This window comes from Lethenteron reissneri, chromosome 53, assembly GCF_015708825.2.
Source record: "Lethenteron reissneri isolate LAM-NWPU_2019-01 chromosome 53, ASM1570882v1, whole genome shotgun sequence".
In the NCBI taxonomy this organism is placed as follows: Eukaryota; Metazoa; Chordata; class Hyperoartia; order Petromyzontiformes; family Petromyzontidae; genus Lethenteron; species Lethenteron reissneri.
In genome coordinates, this window is record NC_083831.1 from 2,070,009 (window position 1) to 2,090,006 (window position 19,998).

The following is a 19,998-nucleotide window of genomic DNA, read 5'->3' on the forward strand; positions in this document are numbered from 1 at the left end:
TCCGTGCTCCTTCAGCGGAGGAGGTGGGGGGGTGGGGATAGCAAAAAGTTCACGAGCTCTCTGCTGAAGCCCTCTCGCGGCGAGCTGAAGAACCTTGACATTTACACCGACCACGCGGGCGACGTCGCCGTCGGCGGCGTCACGCGCTCGGATGATCGTGTCGCCCACTCCGAGTGCTGCACACCCGAGTTTTCTGGATGATGTAGCTGGTGAAGATGATGTTGCTGCTGATGATGATGTTGCTGGTGAAGATGATGTAGCTGCTGATAATGTAGCTGGTGAAGATGATGTTGCTGCTGATGATGATGTAGCTGCTGCTGATGATGAAGTAGATGATGATGTAGCTGGTGAAGATGATGTTGCTGCTGATGATGTAGCTGGTGAAGATGATGTTGCTGCTGATGATGATGTAGCTGGTGAAGATGATGTTGCTGCTGATGAAGATGTAGCTGGTGAAGATGATGTAGCTGCTGCTGATGATGTAGCTGCTGCTGATGATGTAGCTGGTGAAGATGATGTAGCTGGTGAAGATGATGTAGCTGCTGCTGATGATGTAGCTGCTGCTGATGATGTAGCTGCTGCTGATGATGATGTCGCTGCTGCTTGATGTAGTTGCTGATGATGTGGTAGCTGCTTTTGCTGCTGATGTAGCTGCTGCTGATGAGGTAGCTGTTGCTGATGATGTAGCTACAGATAATGATGTAGCTGCTGCTGATGAAGTAGCTTGTGCTGTTGATGAGGTAGCTGCTGATGATGATGTTGCTGCTGATGTAGTTTCTGATGATGTAGTTGCTGATGATGATGTAGTTGCTGCTGATGAAGTAGCTGCTGCTACTGATGATGTAGTTGGTGCTGATGATGTAGCTGCTGCTGTTGATGTAGCTGCAGATGATGTAGCTACAGATGTAGTTGCTGCTGATGATGTAGCTGCTGCTGATGAAGTAGCTGCTGCTGATGAAGTAGCTGATGATGTAGCTGCTTCTGATGATGTAGCTCCTAAAATAGCTGCCGCTGATGATGTAGTTGCTGCTGATCATGATGTAGCTACAGATGATGATGTAGCTACAGATAATGATGTAACTACAGATGATGATGTAGCTGCTGATGATGATGTAGCTGCTGCTGCTGCTGCACAGCAACACGATGGGGGGAGGGGGTAGGGGCAGCATCGCGTGGCCGACTCCGGCTGAACGGAATGCGCCAATGTCACTTAACCCCCCCCCGTCCTCCCCCTACCGAGCGAAGTCCTCTTGTCAACAGAGACCCGGGAGGGCAGGGGGGGGCAGGGGGGGCTTCTGTCTGCGCCTCTCGAGCCGTAGCGAGGACGCCACTCAGCATCAGCAGCGACAGCAGCAGCAGCCCGTCACGGAATTCTCTGCGCGGCTGAGACTTCGCTGCGCACTCATCTCGACATCCATCGCCACGGTCGGTTCAGTTTTCCACGGCGGGGGAAGGTGGGGGGGCATAGAATCGTGTGGAAGTGCCCCCCAATCCAGGAGAAGGGAGGTTAGGGGGAATCGCCGCCACGTGTCCCGATGTCGTGGCTGGTGTGGTGGGGGCTGCCACTCACCTCGTCGCTCTCGGCTCCCCTCCTCCTCGTCCTCGCCGCGTGCCTCCTGCTGGGATGGGCCCTGGGGATGAAGGGAGGAGGAGGAGGAAGGATGGAGGTCTGGGCAGGCGACGACACCGACCCGGCGAAGGAGGAAACCGAGGGTGAGTCGCGGCTCCAGCACGCGCTTGATATAGGTGCGCTGCGTAACCGGTAATCGCATGGGGGAAACCGGTTAATACCGGTTTGTCGCACACGTAGAGACCCCGAGAGCAGTGAGCACAACTTTGGTGTCAGCGAGTCCAGCAACGCGCCCATCCTTTGGACTTGACCGTCCGTCGCAGTCGGCCAGCCAGCCAGCAAAACTTTTATAAATGTAATACAGTCGGAGTTGTGACACGGAGACATTGGCATCGAGAACGTGAGACACATTGTTGCTGCGACCCGAGTTCGATTTCCGCTCTCGGCCAACACCAGTGACGATTATCTGAACCGGTCCTAGGCCTCCCCTTGGTCGACTCAGCCTCAAATGAGTACCTGGTGCTGTGTGTAAACATCGCCACTGGGGAGACAAAGGCGGCCGGGCGTGGTTCTGGCCATCCACCCCCTCGTGTGCCGTTCCGGCCTTCATAGGTGTTCGCTAACAGCACTTGCCCCAACAGTATGTTAAGGCTACACGGGGGATCTTTGTCTTTTGTGATCCAGAAAGCCTCGCTGCTGCTGTCTGCATAGCAGCAGCACAGCCACGAGCAGCAACAGCAGCAGCCCACGATCGCGCGCGTCTCTAACCACGGTCCGTGCCGCGTGGCGTGTCTACAGGGCCCGCCGAGGAGGAGGGTGACGAGGTGGGGGAGGGTGACGAGGTGGAGGAGGGTGAAGAGGTGGAGGAGGGTGGAGAGGTGGAGGAGGGTGACGAGGTGGAGGAGGCGAGCTCCATCCCCTTCTCGCTGCCGCGGCACGGCGAGGCGGACATGCTGCGTCGCTCGCGGGAATTCTACGAGCTGATGGACGCGCGGCGCTCGGTCCGCCACTTCAGCGCCGAGCCCGTGCCGCTGGCGGTGATCCGGAACGTCGTCCGCACGGCCGGTGCGCGCGCGCGCGCCCCACGTGACCCCTACGGCCGCGAGTGCCGGGGCGGTTTGTTCCCTCGAGCGCAGCGGTGGCCAATTGCACCCACGTGGTAGCGACGGGGTCCACTCCGGTGGTGTCTCTACGATCACCCCCCAGACAGCCCCGTGACCCCCACCCCCACCACCCCCACCCTACCACCCCCACCACCCCCACCCTACCACCCCCACGACCCCCACCACCCCCACCCTACCACCCCCACAACCCCCACCACCCCCACCCCCCTACCACCCCCACCACTCCCACCACCCCCACGACCCTACCACCCCCACGACCCCCACGACCCCCATCACCCCACCACCCCCACAACCCCCACCACCCCCACAACCCCCACCACCCTACCACCCCCACGACCCCCACCACCCGACCACCCCCACCACCCCTACCACCCCCCCCACCACCCCCCCGGGTGGATTGGACCACGTGATGCAACACTCGGAACACTCGCGCCATCCATCGGTCGCGGGTTGTTGACGTCTGCCCACACTGGGCATCTGCGGAAAAAAGCGCTTTCTAGCTCATCGGATTCCTCCAGGATAAAAAAAAGGATTGGATTCTGGTGTATGTTGAACTTCTTTAGCACCGTACGTAGACAACGGTGCGAATCGGAGGTGCGGGAGGACAACAAACGAAACACAAAGCGATCTCAGATGTAGCTCTGGGATATCCGCTTCCTCGGACCATCCTCAGCCGTAATGGGGATTGCTCCCAGCCGATGTTGGCGGTGCCTGTTATTGTTTCTCCTGAGACCCACGACATCTTTCGCGGCCATCCCACCCGTGGATCGGGATGCCCGGATTGGCCACCGCTGGGATAGAGCGGCCGGATATGATGGCCGTACCAAGACGCTGTATACATCCAGATCATTAGTATTGTTAGAGCTCCTTACTATTAAAATTCCTTCCCTTTATTACTGCTAACCCTACCTCCTCCCTTTGTTTCTGCTAATCCTACATAATGGACGGGCATAATATGACTTTGAGACCCCCCCCCCCCTCCTATGCATTCCACAAGTAGTGACTAATCCCATACCTGCATTTTCCATAAATATGCTAAATTCCTCCGTTGATATGCAAATTCCTTTGTCAAGGCGCCCTTCCTCCCCTAACCCAGCTTAAATATACGCTGCCCAGCTTGGTGGTGCTCATTCAGACGCTGTCTTTCCGACAGACCTGTTCTTCACCTGAGGACGGCTGCTTGCGTTGTGGCCGAAACGTCGTGAGAATTGTATTTTATGTTTTCTTTTTATTATTTTATTATTTCCCTTCTACGTGACTTTATCGAAAGAACCAAGAAGATTGTTAGGGCAGTTCGTGTTAAATCACGAGACAGATAATCCATTCGGAATTCTCGCAGAATGGTGCCGCCCTCCGTGTTGTTCGAGAACAGTCCGTGGAATCGGATATCACAGAGTTAGGGGCCGTCCATAAATGACGTCACGCACCTAGGTGGGTGGGGGTCAGACATTTGTGACGATGTGTGACGAGGGGGGGGGGGGGTTGAGAAATGTGACGTCACATCAAAATGCGCAACTTTAAATAAATATAGACAACACGTTCTACTTAATTAAATATACTTTTTGATAAATGTTTACTCTTACAACATCAAAGTGCAGCGCCACATTAAATACGCATTACAATGACAATAGTTTAAAGCGATTTGAAGCATGTTTTTTTTGGGGGGGGGCAGAGCTTTGTGACGTCATTTGAGGGGGGGGGACTTTTTGTGACGCCGTGTGACGATGAGGGGGGGGGGGTCAAAAATCGTCCAAAATCGCGTGACGTCATTTATGGACGGCCCCATTGGTGACCAGGCTGAGACCGTCAAACAACTCGCTGCTACTGCGGCCCGCAGAGAGGATATCCTTGAGACCCCCTCGAGGGTTTCACTGCTTCTGCAAGAGTTCCGAATGGCGTCGTCTCACACCCCACTCGCTCCCCATGCCTCCCTCCCCCCACCACCCCAGTGTCTCCCCTACCCAAGCCCCCCAACCCCCAGTAGCCCATGCCCCACGCCCTCCCTATGCCTCCCCCCACCCCACCATCCCAGTGTCTCCCCTCCCCATGCCCCCCCCCCCAGTGTCTCCCCTCCCCATACCTCCACCACCCCACCCCCGATATCCCCCTCCACGTCTCCCCCCCCCCCCTTCGTGTCTCCATCCTCCCACCCCGTGTCTCCCCACCCCGTCTCCGCCCCCCTAAGCCTCTTCCCCAGTGCCCCCCCCCCTAATGTCTCCCTCCCCCCACCAATATTCCCCCCCCCCCGTTCCGCCCCCGGTGGGAGCAGGCTCGTCCCCGAGCGGGGCTCACACGGAGCCGTGGACCTTCGTGGTGGTGCGTGACGCCGCCACCAAGCGGCGAGTGCGTCTCGCCGTGGAGGCCGAGGAGGAGGTGAACTACCGGCGGCGCATGGGCGCCCGCTGGGTGCGCGATGTCCGCCGCCTCTCGCACAGGCACGTGGGGACAGCTGCCACTGGGGGTTCCGCCCCTCCCCGCCCGCCCTCCGGTTTTTTCCCTCCATGCTATATAAATCCACGTGATAAGCCACTTCGTTGAGCTATCATTTGCAGCCAGGTCCAAGGCCGTAATTATAATATATATTGGCGGGGACACATCCCCCCCAATATTCAAATATGCTAAAAATGCCCCCCCCCCCAATATATTGCTATAAAATAGATTTATGTTTATATGATTGCGGTTTTGGTTGTACTTTATTAATTCCTAATCTCTGCCATTACATACAATGAAACAAGAAAAGGTAAAAATTTTAAAACAGAGCAATGTAATACAATAAACTATTAAACATTATTGTAAAAAATAAATAAAAAGTCCATCCTATGTGTTAGAAAATTTTTTAATATTTTAGGCAGGAAATTCGTTTTCAAATTGAGATATTTTTTTTCTGGGGTGGCGACCCCCAGACCCCCTGGAAGATTTGGTCCCCCCCAATGTTGACTCCATGGCTACGGCCTTGGCCAGGTCGCTTCTGGAAAAGAGCTACATAGCTCAGTGGGCTTTACCTGGTACAATAAAAAGTTAGTATAGTTTAAATGAGTACCTGGTGCAGTGTGTAAATATCACCACTGGGGGGACAAAGGCCGTCAGGTGTGGTGCTGGCCACCCACCCCCTCGTGTGCCACGCCGGCCTTCATAGGTACTCGCTAACAACACTTACCCCAACAGTCTATTGAAGGCTATACGGCTAATAATTGTATGCATGAACTTCTTTCACACACTGGTATGGCAATACAGGGGGAGGGGGTCTTTGTCTTTGTGTTGTCTACCTATCCAGCCTGTCCTGGCAGAAGCCCTACCTGGAGACGGCCCCGTACCTCATCGTGGTGTTCAAGCAGGTGTACGGCACGCGGCCCCACGACGGGAGCCGCGTGGTTCACTACTACAACGAGATCAGCACATCCATCGCGTGCGGCATCTTGCTGGCAGCCCTGCAGGTGAGGACGGGGGGTGGCGGTACGACCTCACACGGGGGGCACACTCGGGCGACGACGACCACGACTACCACGACGTCAGCTGTCGATGCCTTGCACTTCCGCCAAGGTTGCGAGATGGCGGTGCCCGGTATTAGCGGTTAAAGCAAACACAGTTTGGGAAGTTGGCTTTGTTTATTTTACAATTCACATTCTCCACAACGACGCGTAATGATCATTTGGTGTTTACGCACTTCTCCTTGGTCTCGTTGTCCTGCCACCACACACTCCTCTGTTTATCAAGTTAAGTGGCACCTATGACCAGCAGTGGATGGACCATGGCACGTGATGACGTAGCCCAATCCGGAGCCCTGGCAAGCTCCTCCAGCGCACGGCACCTGCAGGAGCCGCCACGCCAACAAGACGCTCCACGCTCCGTGTCCCACCGCTATGTCGCGAGTAGCCCCACGTCCCCACGCCGACTCTCCAGCTGCCCGCTGCCATTCGAGGGAGATGTGAACGCATCTGCCTTGACCCATCTCTCTCCACGCTGGTGGTGGCGGCGGCGAGGTTTTCGGCAACATCCCTGGCAGTTGTGCCAAGCTGTGATCCCCACGTTCCCGGTCGTATTTTCTTCCAAGCGGTTCTGATTTCTGCGGCTCGGATGCTTTTCGTTTGATCCGTTTAAATCGGTCTCCCTTGCCCCCCCCCTCGCCGCTGCGCAGAACGTGGGGCTGGCGACGCTGACGTCCACGCCGCTGAACTGTGGCGCGCGACTCAGGGAGCTCCTCCGCCGCCCGGACAACGAGAAGCTGCTGATGCTGCTGCCCGTGGGTTTCCCCGCGCGCGGCGCCACCGTGCCCAACCTCGCGCGCAAGCCGCTCGACGACATCATGGTCCTCGTCTGAGAGCGAGCGAGCGAGCGGGAACTAGTTGGGGCTGTGATGCGCGAACACTAAGGACTGCCACGCTCGCCCTCGTGTATTCGACGTGGAGAGTATTGCTCACCCGTGTGGGGACGCAGTGCTCTCGCACTCGAGTTATATCGACACACAACTGAACATTGCAATGCGTGCCATCTCCAGTACTCTGAAGTAGACGCCGACCTAGCGGCTCCCGGTGCTCACCCACCGCAAATCCCATCCGGGAATACCAAAAAATTATCGTCAACCCGCACCTTCCGGTACGTTGGAATATAAACCCAGCGCCGCTTATCCACCTAAAATCACGCTACCCATTCTGGATCACAGCAGCCTCGCTCCAAGCCACAAATACAAATGAAGTCGAGAGATAGAAGCGAGTCTCTGGACTGCGCCCGATGTCAAAAATTAACATCTCGTACAGGCCCCTACCGTCGAACCTCCCCGTTTCAACCTTCCACACCACCAATGATCGACCATCAACCAAATCAGGACCGGGGCATGTGGCCGATGCGGCCACCCGATGCACAAATGGCGCATCAAAGATTCGGCGGCATGCGAGTGCGGCCACGAATACCAAACCATCGACCCACATAAAGACTCACCTGCTGCTGCCTTCACTCATTCCAATAGACAAGTGAGTGGATAACAAATCTAAAATTACATCTGTAATCTGCCGCTATTAATCCATACGAAATATGAATAGAGCGGGTGAGCAACCTACGACGCTGGCGCAAACTCACGGAGAGAGGCAGACGGAGGAAGAGAAAGGCGGGGAGCACTAGACACGTTTCGGCAGCAGCGCGCGGCCATCGCGAGTTGCTTTATAAACCGGGAACCCGTTTATGAAGGAACTCGCCTGGCGAGCGAGCGACACTGTGGGGTCACGCGCACAACAGGACGGTCCCAACTTCGATGAACCGGAAAGGGGAGGTCAAATCAGCGGTTCGGTGCCACGTCGCCATCAGCACAGCAGGGCTGATGGCGACATTCGCAACGGCATTAATACCGAATCAGAGGGCCCGTATCGACAAGCTCGCATCCCGGTCCTCTTATCGCTACAACCACAAATTACCTTTCCCGCGCACCCCGGACATCGCCGCCGCCGCCAGTGTCACGGACCCCTTCTGCTGGTTTAACACGGACGCTGTCGCCTGATGACGCTAGCTGCAATCACTAGCGAAACGTACTCGAATTGTAAATGTCATAGTGGATTTACTCTCAAACACACCGGTGTGCTGTGCTAGTAACGAATTGGCGTGTTTTTATTAACGTGATCAAAACCTTGCTAATTGGCTGTCGGCTGGTGGCAGTTTTAACGACACATTTACATTGAACTAACCCAAAAACATGGATTATGGACCCTCCTGCCAGATTGGCCGTTTCCTTTCGGAGTGTTCAACCACCATATTGCCGGGCCTCCTCCTCTCTGACCACCCCCACCATCTCCTTGACCCCCGACTTCTTATAACCTTCGCTCGAGTCGTCGCACGTGTAAAACGTTGCCTGCCATGTTGAAGAGTGCCTTCCATCACATGCTGTGGAACTCCGCATTCCCAAATACCCCACCCTGTCTGCTGCCCCCCAACGTAGCTGCTCGCGGCCGTGTTTATTACTTCACGTTGTACGATACCAGCGAGTTGCCATTTTACCCATGGCGATTATGCGAACCCGGTCTCTGTGTTCAATAAGGCTCGTTAGTTGTACGCACATTGTACGGCTCGGCGGATAAAACGCATTCGTCGTTTCATTGTGGAGATTTGCCCCTGGTAATACAGCGGTGTATTAACCAATTACCAGGCGCCGTCTGGTAATTACAGCGTACAAATACAAATATGCCAGGCACAGTCTGGTAATTACATCTGGTAATTACAGCGGTGTAATAACCGCGCGAATACCAGGCGCCGTCTGCCTCACAGTGAACATTAAAAGATCCCCTGACATCATTCGCAAGAGTACCCGTGTCACGGTCCAAACTTGACGGGTTACACCGCAAATTGCTCACTTGGGAATACGCACGATGACCTCGCCCCGCCGCCGTGAACACTCCCGCAGGCTGCATCTGTGAAACCCAATGGGCGGCGCCTACCTTCATGATCACCACCTACGCGCCATAAAGAACCATAGTACTGATGCCAAAATGTGCGAATGACTTATTATCATCATCATCTTTATAATAAAGGCGACAACCGTAAACGTGGCGCGAACCGCGGGGGGGGGGAGAGAGAAACGACGGGCGAAGCCACGCACGTTCCCGTTTGCGACTGCTCCCGCCGCGGTGGGAATCCACACGAGTCGAAGGCGGGAGGCGGGGATCGACGCGGAGCAGCGATCGGCTCGGCCGAGGAGAACGCGACGGCAGGGCGTGACGGGAAGCCGCTGGTACGCTGCGGCGTGGTGACGGCTCGGCATCGGGCGAGCGAAGGCCTCGACTCGCGACGGGACACGCGCCGGGCCGCAACGTGCACAGTCGCGCATAAAAATCTCTCGAGACCCGTCCATGTTTGCATCCCTTAAGTTATATTTGCATGGCAGACAAGTGTGTACGCGACAAGCAGCGGCTGCCACCCTCACCGCTTCATCACCGACTACACACACACACACACCGCGGGATTTCGATTCACTACATTCACCCCCTGGACTCCAGCGTGTCTACGAGCCCTGGACGAGCACAGGCTTCACAAACCCTTGCGGCTACGCCTCGCATCATCACGGCGTGGCGCGCGCGTGTGGAACATGATACAAAAGAGTTCTTGGCACCCACGGACATTAAGCTTGCATGCACCACGGTTCGTTTGGTTTTCACTCGCTGTGCTTATTGCCACGACAGAAACAAAATTTCGCAGACCGCTCGGTCAAAAACGCGAAACGCGCACCCCTCTCCCTCGTGCCCCCGAGTCCGTGAAAGACGCCGCGATCGCCGCCGCCACTGCGCACGCGGCAGCGACCCGAGTCGTCTCTCGATCCTTGCTATAGAGATCGTGGCAAACTGCGGTTATTTATTTGGTTTATGAAGGGGGATAAATCCGTGTCATTTGCCGTCTCCTACCGGTCCACAGCTCACACATTGGCCAATACTTCATCGTGTCAACACAAACTCTTGTTATGTTGGAAGTGGCAATTTCTCTTTCACGCCACCAACTGTGATCGATAAAAAAAACACTTGTATTACTTTAATTCGGCATGTCACGTCCGCCACGGCAGATAGTTTGCCCCCAGCGGCGAAGGCCGCGAGGCGTCTGCAGAGCGCGGAGTTCCCAGTTTGTAACGACGTGATGCAAGCACGGTGAACGTTTACCAACGACGCTGACCGCGAGCAGAGTAGGCGTGTCCGAGCTGCGCGCGCACACAACGGTGCACTTCCACGTCACCTTCCGACTCTGAAAACACGACCCGAGCAAAAGAGTCCAAATTACAAACCTATCAAAAAGGAATTAAAAAGATGACCTCTCTGCACCAAAGCAGCTCCCAGTGCGACAACAGTTCACCGGATCAAGGTCGCCGGCTCGGAGCGACAACTCTCAATGTGTCCTACGACGGTGCAGGCCTCCGCGGTGCCATGGCCTGGACCGCGGTCGAAAATCCCAGCGAGAAGAGAGCGGCAAAAGCGGCGTCTCATCCCTCGAACACTCCGTGCTGCTCCTCCCCAGCGGGCTCCCCCAGGGGCTTCAGGGCGTGCATCTCCTTCTTGTGGTGCGCCAGCATGTAGAAGCGCGAGAAGTGCTTGCCGCACACCTCGCACGCGAACGTCTCGCCGCGGTGGATGCGCTTGTGCCGCGACAGGTTGTGCGACAGCGAGAAGGTCTTGCCGCACAGCTCGCACGAGAAGGGCTTCTCGCCCGTGTGCTTGCGCATATGCAATGCCAGCAAGCACTGGTAGCGGAAGCTGGCCCGGCACACGTGGCACTGCAGCTGCCCGCACCGCCCGCCGTGCTGCGCCGTCGCCGCCGCCGCCGCCTTCTTCGCCCGGCTGCCGCCGCCGCCGCCGAAGGCCGCGTCGCCGCGCGTGGGGTGCGAGGGGGCCGGCGCCGCCCCCCCCCGCGTGCCGTGCGGCTCCAGGTCCCCCGCGCTGAACTGGGCGCCGGCGGGGCCCGGCACCTGGGAGTAGGTGAAGCCGTACCAGCCCCGGGGCTCCCCCCACTCGGCGGCTGGGAAAGAGACGGGGGGGAAGGGGTTAGAATGCAAAGCTCCGTGGCGGTGTGCCCAGTAGCCATCGCGCGTTTGGCGGGGGTCTCGTACTCAATGTGTCAAGATTCATCATTGGATTTTTTTGGGTTAAGCCGCGTAGCAATGATACAGCCAAATTTGTGCCGTGAGACACTCTCACACTCTCACACACCCGACACGGCCAAGTAAATTAAGTGGCCGCGTGTACAAGCGTTCAACATGCCGATTATCACCGTTGTTGCAGCTCACCGGTGAGTTTAAGAACAAATCTCACATACAAATTTAGCAGCTATCACATGTAATTTTATCAATGGTATTCGTTTGGCTACGTTGGGTTATGCAAGTCGCTTATCGCGTGTAAAGCGCCGCCCAAAGTGCCCCCCCTCCCCACAATCCCTGGCATCAGGGACGGTGGCTCCATCGCGAACACAAAACCGTGATCGTCGTGGCGAGAGGGGTCCGCGAGCGCGTCGCCCCTGGGTGGACGCATGCTCACATCGCTGCTGGCTCGCGTTGCCGGCGCCGGGTGCCGCCAGGCCGCGCGCGCTCGGGCACGCGTGCTGCTCCCGCCGCTCGCACGGGAGCCATCCTAGCGCCGCTCCGTCGTCGCCGCCGCCTCCGCCGCCCCCCCTGGTCCGCGACTCCGAGCCGTTAGCCGAGCCGGAGCCGCGCTGGCGCACGCCCACACGGCCGCTCCCTCCCTCCCCCGCGGCGCCGGCGAATGGCCGCCATGCGGGGAACCCCCGGGGTGCCGGGGCCTTCCTCGCCGGGGCGAGTGGAGGGGTCCCTCCGTCCGCCGCGTGGCGCAGGGGCTCGCTGCCCTCTTTTTTCAGGTCGCCTGCAAAGAGAGAAGCGCAGAGCCCACTTGACCGCGAGCTCCGTCTCGGATGATAATCTTCACCCAAGCGCGTAGGTGTCGGCAGCCGAGGTTACGATTTCACAATTGATTTCTTTTGGTCATGGCCATGTAATGGTCGGCTCAAATTTGTGTCGTTCAGACCCTCCACCAACCCGACGCAGCCAAAGAAATGAAAATGTGAGATTATTGTTTCAGCTCGCTCACCGGTGAGTTGAAAAACAATGCTCATTTGGCCACAATTAGATACGTTGCTTGAAACTGCGCCAGGCATCTGCAGGTCAAGATTCAATAAGTCGGAATAAAAATCGCGTCTCACGACCTGACACGTGTACAGTTATGACGTCGGAAGGCGGCACCACAAGGCAAAAGTGGCCACCGAGCCAGTGCTATGCAAGGAGGGCCAATGCCTCAATCTCCCCAGCAAATCAGGCTGGTACACAAACAGCAAGCCAGACCCCTGGCCCGCCATTCACGATCAGTCCGTGCGCTGTGTGGCCATACGGCAGAGAGTGTGCGGGTAGAGTGTGTGAGCAGAGTGTGCGCGCATAGTGTGTGTGGGCAGAGTGTGCGGGCAGAGTGTGTGTGGGCAGAGTGTGTGTGGGCAGAGAGTGTGTGGGCAGAGTGTGTGTGGGCAGAGTGTACGGGCAGAGTGAGTGTGGGCAGAGTGTGTGGGCAGAGTGTGTGTGGGCAGAGTGTGTGTGGGCAGAGTGTGTGTGGGCAGAGTGTACGGGCAGAGTGAGTGTGGGCAGAGAGTGTGTGGGCAGAGTGTGTGGGCAGAGTGTGTGTGGGCAGAGAGTGTGTGGGCAGAGTGTGTGTGGGCAGAGTGTGTGGGCAGAGTGTGCGGGCAGAGTGTGCGGGCAAGAGTGTGTGTGGGCAGAGTGTGTGGGCAGAGTGTGCGGGCAGAGTGTGTGTGGGCAGAGCGTGTGGGCAGAGTGTGTGGGCAGAGCGTGTGGGCAGAGCGTGTGGGCAGATCGTGTGAGCAGAGTGTGTGTGGGCAGAGTGTGTGGGCAGAGTGTGTGGGCAGAGCGTGTGTGGGCAGAGTGTGTGTGGGCAGAGCGTGTGGGCAGAGTGTGTGGGCAGAGTGTGTGGGCAGAGTGTGTGGGCAGAGCGTGTGGGCAGAGTGTGCGGGCAGAGTGTGTGGGCAGAGCGTGTGGGCAGAGCGTGTGGGCAGATCGTGTGGGCAGAGTGTGTGTGGGCAGAGTGTGTGGGCAGAGTGTGTGGGCAGAGCGTGTGGGCAGAGCGTGTGGGCAGAGTGTGTGGGCAGAGCGTGTGGGCAGATCGTGTGGGCAGAGTGTGCGGGCAGAGTGTGTGGGCGGCGAGTGTGCGGGCAGAGAGTGTGTGTGGGCAGAGTGTGTGGGCAGAGTGTGTGGGCAGAGTGTGCGGGCGGTGTGTGTGCGGGCGGTGAGTGTTTACACGCGTCGCCGGCGTTCTTCATGTCGTCCGCCTTCACGTCCACGTCCCAGTTGGTTTCACCGTCGTCGCTATCTTCTCCCACCCCAGTGTCTCCCTCCACGTGCCAGTCTTCCAGCTCTGGGTCACAGATCACACTTCGCTTAGTTCGATCTAGCCAATCAACAAGAGTTTCTCTGTGTAGGCCGACAATGAACCACACTTTCTGTGGATGAGAAACCCGTGAGATGGAAATTCAGGAGGCCGGGTGGCACAGAGGTCCGAGCGCAGAAGTGGTACTGCCGGTGACTAAAACTGGGTTCTCAAGGGCAGTGAGTTGATGGTCTTGGTGAATACCAGCTAAAAAAAAACAAAGGAGAAATTTGGTTTTCCAGTGCATAAATTCAAGCTCTGTAAAGCATTTTTTTGTTCACCACGGGATGAACATCACTCTCAGTGGCACGGTGGACAAAAAAGTGCTACCCCCCCCCCCCCCCTATGTGAAACAGAGGTCATGGGGATCTCAGAGGTAGCTCCGAGAACTCCGATTCTGCGGGCCGTTCTCCAACGCCAAGTGTGGCAATGCTCTGCGCGAGTCCGTAAACGGATTCTGTCTCGTGCCCAGATGTCGCCGACAAAGTAAACTGAATAAAAATTGATGACGTGTTTTTTTTCTTCCCCCATCATCAAGGTTGACGACCGACTCACTGCCCGTTGACTCACTGCCGCCTCGCCCTGTACACTCACTGCCCTGGATGCCGTACCTTCGTACGCTTGCTCCGTCTTGATGTTCGTCGTCTCCCAGAGGCTGTTGTTGTCCTGCGCGTCGCAGTTCTCCTGCAGTTCCCCCGAGGCTTCAGTCAAGTCATGGGCCCCGTCGTGGGCCCCGTCGTGGTCCCCGTCGTGGTCCCCGTCGTGGGCCCCGTCGTGGGCCCCGTCGTGGGCCCCGTCGTGGGCCCCGTCGTAGGCCGAACCGTCTCCCGCTTCTGAAAGCGCAAACGCCAGGTGTCACAACAGCGGCCTAAAAAGATCGCACGTGAGCAGCTTGGAGCACGCAGCACCGCAGCAAAGCGTGGTACGGCGCAGGCGTAAGCCAGATTTCCTGACCCCAAGAGGCAGCGACGCGACCCCCCAGCGGTAGCATGTTTGGCGCTTGTTGCAGAGGTCCGCCGTTCGAATCCGGCAGGACTCCCTGGTTACTTCTGCGGTGCGTGTTAACCGCAATTACTACACGTCGTGTGTTTCACAGCGTACCCCTGACATTCCAAAGAATCCCTGACATTCCAAATGCGTAGGCCATTGTGTGCCACCATCATATCCAAATTGGCCAAATTCTAAAATTGCCAGTACTACGTATGGGAATCATCAAGGGACCGCTGCCACTGGGGGTGGCCTTTGAATGCTTGAGACGCGATGTAAAGTGCTTTGAGTTGCCGAGACATTCCAGCAAGATCCATGTGAATGAAAAAGATCGATAGATTGCATGGCCTAGAGTCACAAGACACACAGTGGTGGTCATGCGGGGATGGTCATGAAGGTCAATTTGCCCGCGCTGGTTGGTCAATTGTTAAACCCAGACATTACAAATACGGGAACGCGTCGTGGAACGTTGAGCGTAAAACCGCCTGTCATAAAGGTTCAGGTTCCACGTTCAACAATAGATATCAAATGAGAGAGGGGCAAGAGGGGCATGCGAGTGACTAGTAGAGGCATTCACCCACAAAACAAAGATCCTTCGTGTATCCTACATAGATTGTGGGGCAAGTGCTCTTAGCGAGTACCTTTTAAAGTCATAATGGCGCATGAAGGAGTAGTGTGGCCGAGACCAAAGCCGACTGCATTTGTGTCCTCGGTGCTAACGTTTACAAACGGCGCTAGGTGCTCACTTAAGGCCGAGTCCAACTACTGGAGGCCCCACGTTTTCACCACGGCCCCTACAATTAAACACCACCGATATCACAACCCGCACACTTCGTTGCCCTAAATCTGCAGCCGACTCCTCACGTCGACGGTGACGGTGTTGGCACAAGTCAGAGGTCGCAATCGGGTACCCGATACCCGTACCCTACCCGATACCTGGCTACCCGTACCCAGCCGGGTACCCGTTTGCAACCCTGGTGCGGCCAGGTACGGGTAGGCCGTGAGTCACTGGTGAGTAACCGTTTGTCACTCATTTCCCAACGTCTTGTCTCTTCTCACAATTCAAGTTCCTAGAATCAACCCACCCGCGCCTGCAACATGGCTTCATCCCAGAGGTCGCAATCAGGTACCCGATACCCGTACCCTACCCATACCCGGCCGGGTACAGGTAGGGTACGGGTACGGCCAGGTACGGGTACGGGTAAAGAATCAAAACCTGTTTGCGACCTCTGGCACAAGTAGAGCGCTGCGCACCTGAGCCAGCGTTATCCTGCACGGTCACGCCATCCCCCGCTCCGCCGTCGTCCAGCGTGCCGCCGTACAGCGCCGGCTCCAGGCGGGTGAACCGCTCCGCCGACTGCAGAAGCTCCTGGCTCAGACTGTTGAGCATCACCACGATGGCGTCCAGGAGGCCGCTCAGGAACGGCCGCACCGCCGACACGTGGCCACCCGGCGAGCCCGGCACGACGCCGCCACCGCCGTCCCGGCACGCGGGGGCGGACGCCTCGGCCACGCGGCGCAACACGGCGTAGAAGGCGAAGGGCAAGCGTTCGCGCGCGGCGGCGAACAGCTCGGCACGCACGTGCGACTGTTCGGCGCACGCCAGCAGCGCCTCGTAGTCGCCGATGCCGAGCTCGCGATTCACCGCCTCCGCCACGCTCATGCTCATGCCTTGAGCCGCAAGCCACGCGGGGAAGTCTTGCCGCGGGTTCACGGACCCCCCCACCGCCGCCGCCACCGCCACTACCGCCGCCATCGCTCAGTCGCTGGCTTCCTGGTCACCGCTCGCTGACACGGGAAGGGGAACGTGATGGAAGATGCTGTAGAGGAAGACGTGTTTTGCGGTTGTGTCCCGTACCAGCGCGTCTCCGACGTGTTTTTTGGTTGTGCCGTCCGTTGTTCGGCACGATGTCAGATGTTTTTGCTAGGCTTGATGGGGGGAGCAAGACATCAGACATCGCGTCTAACAACAGAGAGGAAAAGACGGTCCCCTCCATTGCCAGGCCTCTCGATGTGCTATCAGTTTCAAGTTACGAGACAAATAACTAATTCAGAATTCTCACCTAGAAGTGCAACCCACAGAAGCGGATATTACAGAGCTACCTGCGAGATCCCTGTTTCATGTGACCACTGGGTCTGCACAACAGGGAGGGGGTGAAAGCACTTTCCCATCAGCACTGGTACCGAGCTAAATGTTCGTCACAAGGTCACAACTTTAACAGCTTGTGGCATTTTTAAACCGTCAATGTAAACATGCGCTAAGGTTTGTATTGATTGGCACCATTTTTTTTTACTGTTATAGTCATGGTAAAATGATAATTCTCAGCAATAAGGGTATGGTCTCATTAATTGGTAAATATCAGTGGTGATGTGTTTAAATCTAAATGATGTGTGCTCCACACCGTACCACCTCGCATTCCCCAAGTGAATTCTCAGGCTTATGACTTCTGCTGGCTTGGGTGGTAGGACTGTATACGTATCAAACCCCTGCGAAAACAGTGAGATGAAAAACCACCTCATGTCCCTGTGACATGAGACGTTAACACCTTGACTCCGAGAGCTAAGCAAGAACACGCTGTTGTAATGGGGCGAGACTATGAGTTGAACCCATGTCGATGCGTATGACGAATGTGCCGTGTTACCAAGATAACATAGAATGCGTTACCAGGTCGACACAAGAGGTTTCGCGTAACCAGGTTAACAGAGAAGCGACGTTATCAGGTTAACACAGATAACCCACGTTATTATATTTAGAGACCCTCCATTAGCAGGTTAACACAGAGACTATGTTATCAGGTTAACACAGACTACGTTATCATGTTAACACGGAGATCGCGTTACCAGGTTAACACAGAGACTATGTTATCAGGTTAACACAGACTACGTTACCAGGTTAACACGGAGATCGCGTTACCAGGTTAACACAGAGACTATGTTATCAGGTTAACACAGACTACGTTATCAGGTTAACACGGAGATCGCGTTACCAGGTTAACACGGAGATCGCGTTACCAGGTTGACACCGAAATCGCGTTACCAGGTTAACGCAGAGACAACGTTATCAGGTTAACAGACTACGTTATCATGTTAACACGGAGATCGCGTTACCAGGTTAACACAGAGACCGCGTTACCAGGTTAACACAGAGACCGCGTTACCAGGTTAACAGAGATCGCGTTACCAGGTTAACACAGAGACCGCGTTACCAGGTTAACAGAGATCGCGTTACCAGGTTAACACAGAGACCGCGTTACCAGGTTAACAGAGATCGCGTTGCCAGGTTAACACAGAGACCGCGTTACCAGGTTAACAGAGATCGCGTTACCAGGTTAACACAGAGACCGCGTTACCAGGTTAACAGAGATCGCGTTACCAGGTTAACACAGAGACCGCGTTACCAGGTTAACAGAGATCGCGTTACCAGGTTAACACAGAGACCGCGTTACCAGGTTAACAGAAATCGCGTTACCAGGTTAACACAGAGACCGCGTTACCAGGTTAACAGAGATCGCGTTACCAGGTTAACAGAGATCGCGTTGCCAAGCGCCGGGACCCACTTCAGCTGCGAAGAGGCCTTGGGCCTACCACTCGCAGTGATGGCGCCCAGACCCCGCCCCCTCCACCCCAACCCCGCCCCCTCCACCCCAACCCCGCCCCCTCCACCCCAACCCCGCCCCCTCCACCCCAACCCCGCCCCCTCCACCCCAACCCCGCCCCCTCCACCCCAACCCCGCCCCCTCCACCCCAACCCCGCCCCCTCCACCCCAACCCCGCCCCCTCCACCCCAACCCCGCCCCCTCCACCCCAACCCCGCCCCCTCCACCCCAACCCCGCCCCCTCCACCCCAACCCCGCCCCCTCCACCCCAACCCCGCCCCCTCCACCCCAACTCCCCCCCCTCCACCCCAACCCCGCCCCCTCCACCCCAACCCCGCCCCCTCCACCCCAACCCCAACCCCGCCCCCTCCACCCCAACCCCGCCCCCTCCACCCAACTCCCCCCCCCTCCACCCCAACCCCAACCCCGCCCCCTCCACCCCAACCCCGCCCCCTCCACCCCAACCCCGCCCCCTCCACCCCAACTCCCCCCCCTCCACCACAACCCCGCCCCCTCCACCACAACCCCCCCCCTCCACCCCAACCCCGCCCCCTCCACCCCAACCCCCCCCTCCACCCCAACTCCGCCCCCTCCACCCCAACCCCGCCCCCTCCACCCCAACCCCCCCCTCCACCCCAACTCCCCCCCCTCCACCACAACCCCGCCCCCTCCACCACAACCCCGCCCCCGCCACCCCAACCCCCCCCTCCACCCCAACCCCCCCCCTCCACCACAACCCCGCCCCCTCCACCACAACCCCCCCCTCCACCCCAACCCCGCCCCCTCCACCCCAACCCCCCCGCCACCCCAACTCCGCCCCCTCCACCCCAACCCCCCCCCTCCACCACAACCCCGCCCCCTCCACCCCAACCCCCCCCTCCACCCCAACCCCGCCCCCTCCACCCCAACCCCGCCCCCTCCACCCCAACCCCCCCCTCCACCCCAACCCCCCCCTCCACCCCAACCCCGCCCCCTCCACCCCAACCCCGCCCCCTCCACCCCAACCCCCCCCTCCACCCCAACTCCGCCCCCTCCACCCCAACCCCCCCCTCCACCCAACTCCGCCCCCTCCACCCCAACCCCGCCCCCTCCACCCCAACCCCCCCCTCCACCCCAACCCCCCCCTCCACCCCAACCCCGCCCCCTCCACCCCAACCCCCCTCCTCCACCCCAACCCCGCCCCCTCCACCCCAACCCCCCCCCTCCACCCCAACCCCCCCCCTCCACCCCAACTCCCCTCCTCCACCCCAACCCCCCCCTCCACCCCCCCCCCCTCCACCCCAACCCCCCCCCCTCCACCCCAACCCCCCCCCTCCACCCCCCCCTCCACCCCAACCCCCCCCTCCACCCCAACCCCCCCCCTCCACCCCAACCCCCCCCTCCATCCCAACCCCGCCCCCTCCACCCCAACCCCCCCCTCCACCCCAACCCCCCCCCTCCACCCCAACCCCGCCCCCTCCACCCCAACCCCCTCCACCCCAACTCCCTCCACCCCAACTCCCTCCACCCCAACCCCGCCCCCTCCACCCCAACTCCCCCCCCTCCACCCCAACTCCGCCCCCTCCACCCCAACCCCCCCCCCCTCCACCCCAACCCCCCCCCCTCCACCCCAACCCCGCCCCCTCCACCCCAACCCCCCCCCCTCCACCCCAACCCCGGCCCCTCCACCCCAACCCCCCCCCTCCACCCCAACTCCGCCCCCTCCACCCCAACCCCCCCCTCCACCCCAACCCCGCCCCCTCCACCCCAACCCCCCCCCCTCCACCCCAACCCCCTCCACCCCAACTCCCCCCCCCTCCACCCCAACCCCACCCCCTCCACCC

The 19,998-nt window shown here is 58.4% G+C and overlaps 2 protein-coding genes across 6 annotated transcripts; one reads left to right on the top strand and one right to left on the bottom strand.

The window, feature by feature from the left end:
* Positions 1-1,315: 1,315 nt before the first annotated feature.
* Positions 1,316-9,451, top strand: IYD (iodotyrosine deiodinase). Its single transcript, XM_061573782.1, has 5 exons — positions 1,316-1,713; positions 2,369-2,635; positions 4,964-5,129; positions 5,969-6,128; positions 6,830-9,451. The coding sequence occupies exons 1-5, from the start codon at positions 1,536-1,538 to the stop codon at positions 7,010-7,012; spliced, it is 954 nt and encodes a 317-aa protein (XP_061429766.1). The 5' UTR covers positions 1,316-1,535; the 3' UTR covers positions 7,013-9,451.
* Positions 9,452-9,523: 72 nt separating this feature from the next.
* Positions 9,524-18,178, bottom strand: LOC133356285 (zinc finger protein 526-like). Of its 5 annotated transcripts, none has more exons than XM_061573715.1 (6): positions 18,137-18,178; positions 15,834-16,367; positions 14,204-14,425; positions 13,464-13,580; positions 11,688-12,029; positions 9,524-11,172 (listed from the first exon to the last, which is right to left on the bottom strand). In XM_061573715.1, exons 2-6 carry the CDS (start codon positions 16,333-16,335, stop codon positions 10,640-10,642), a joined length of 1,716 nt encoding a protein of 571 aa, XP_061429699.1. In that variant the 5' UTR covers positions 16,336-16,367; positions 18,137-18,178; the 3' UTR covers positions 9,524-10,639. The 5 variants fall into 5 exon arrangements, with proteins under 5 accessions (XP_061429699.1, XP_061429697.1, XP_061429700.1 ...); XM_061573713.1 differs by having other exon boundaries at positions 15,834-17,066; positions 18,097-18,165; XM_061573716.1 differs by having other exon boundaries at positions 18,097-18,159.
* Between the last annotated feature and the right edge of the window lie 1,820 nt (positions 18,179-19,998).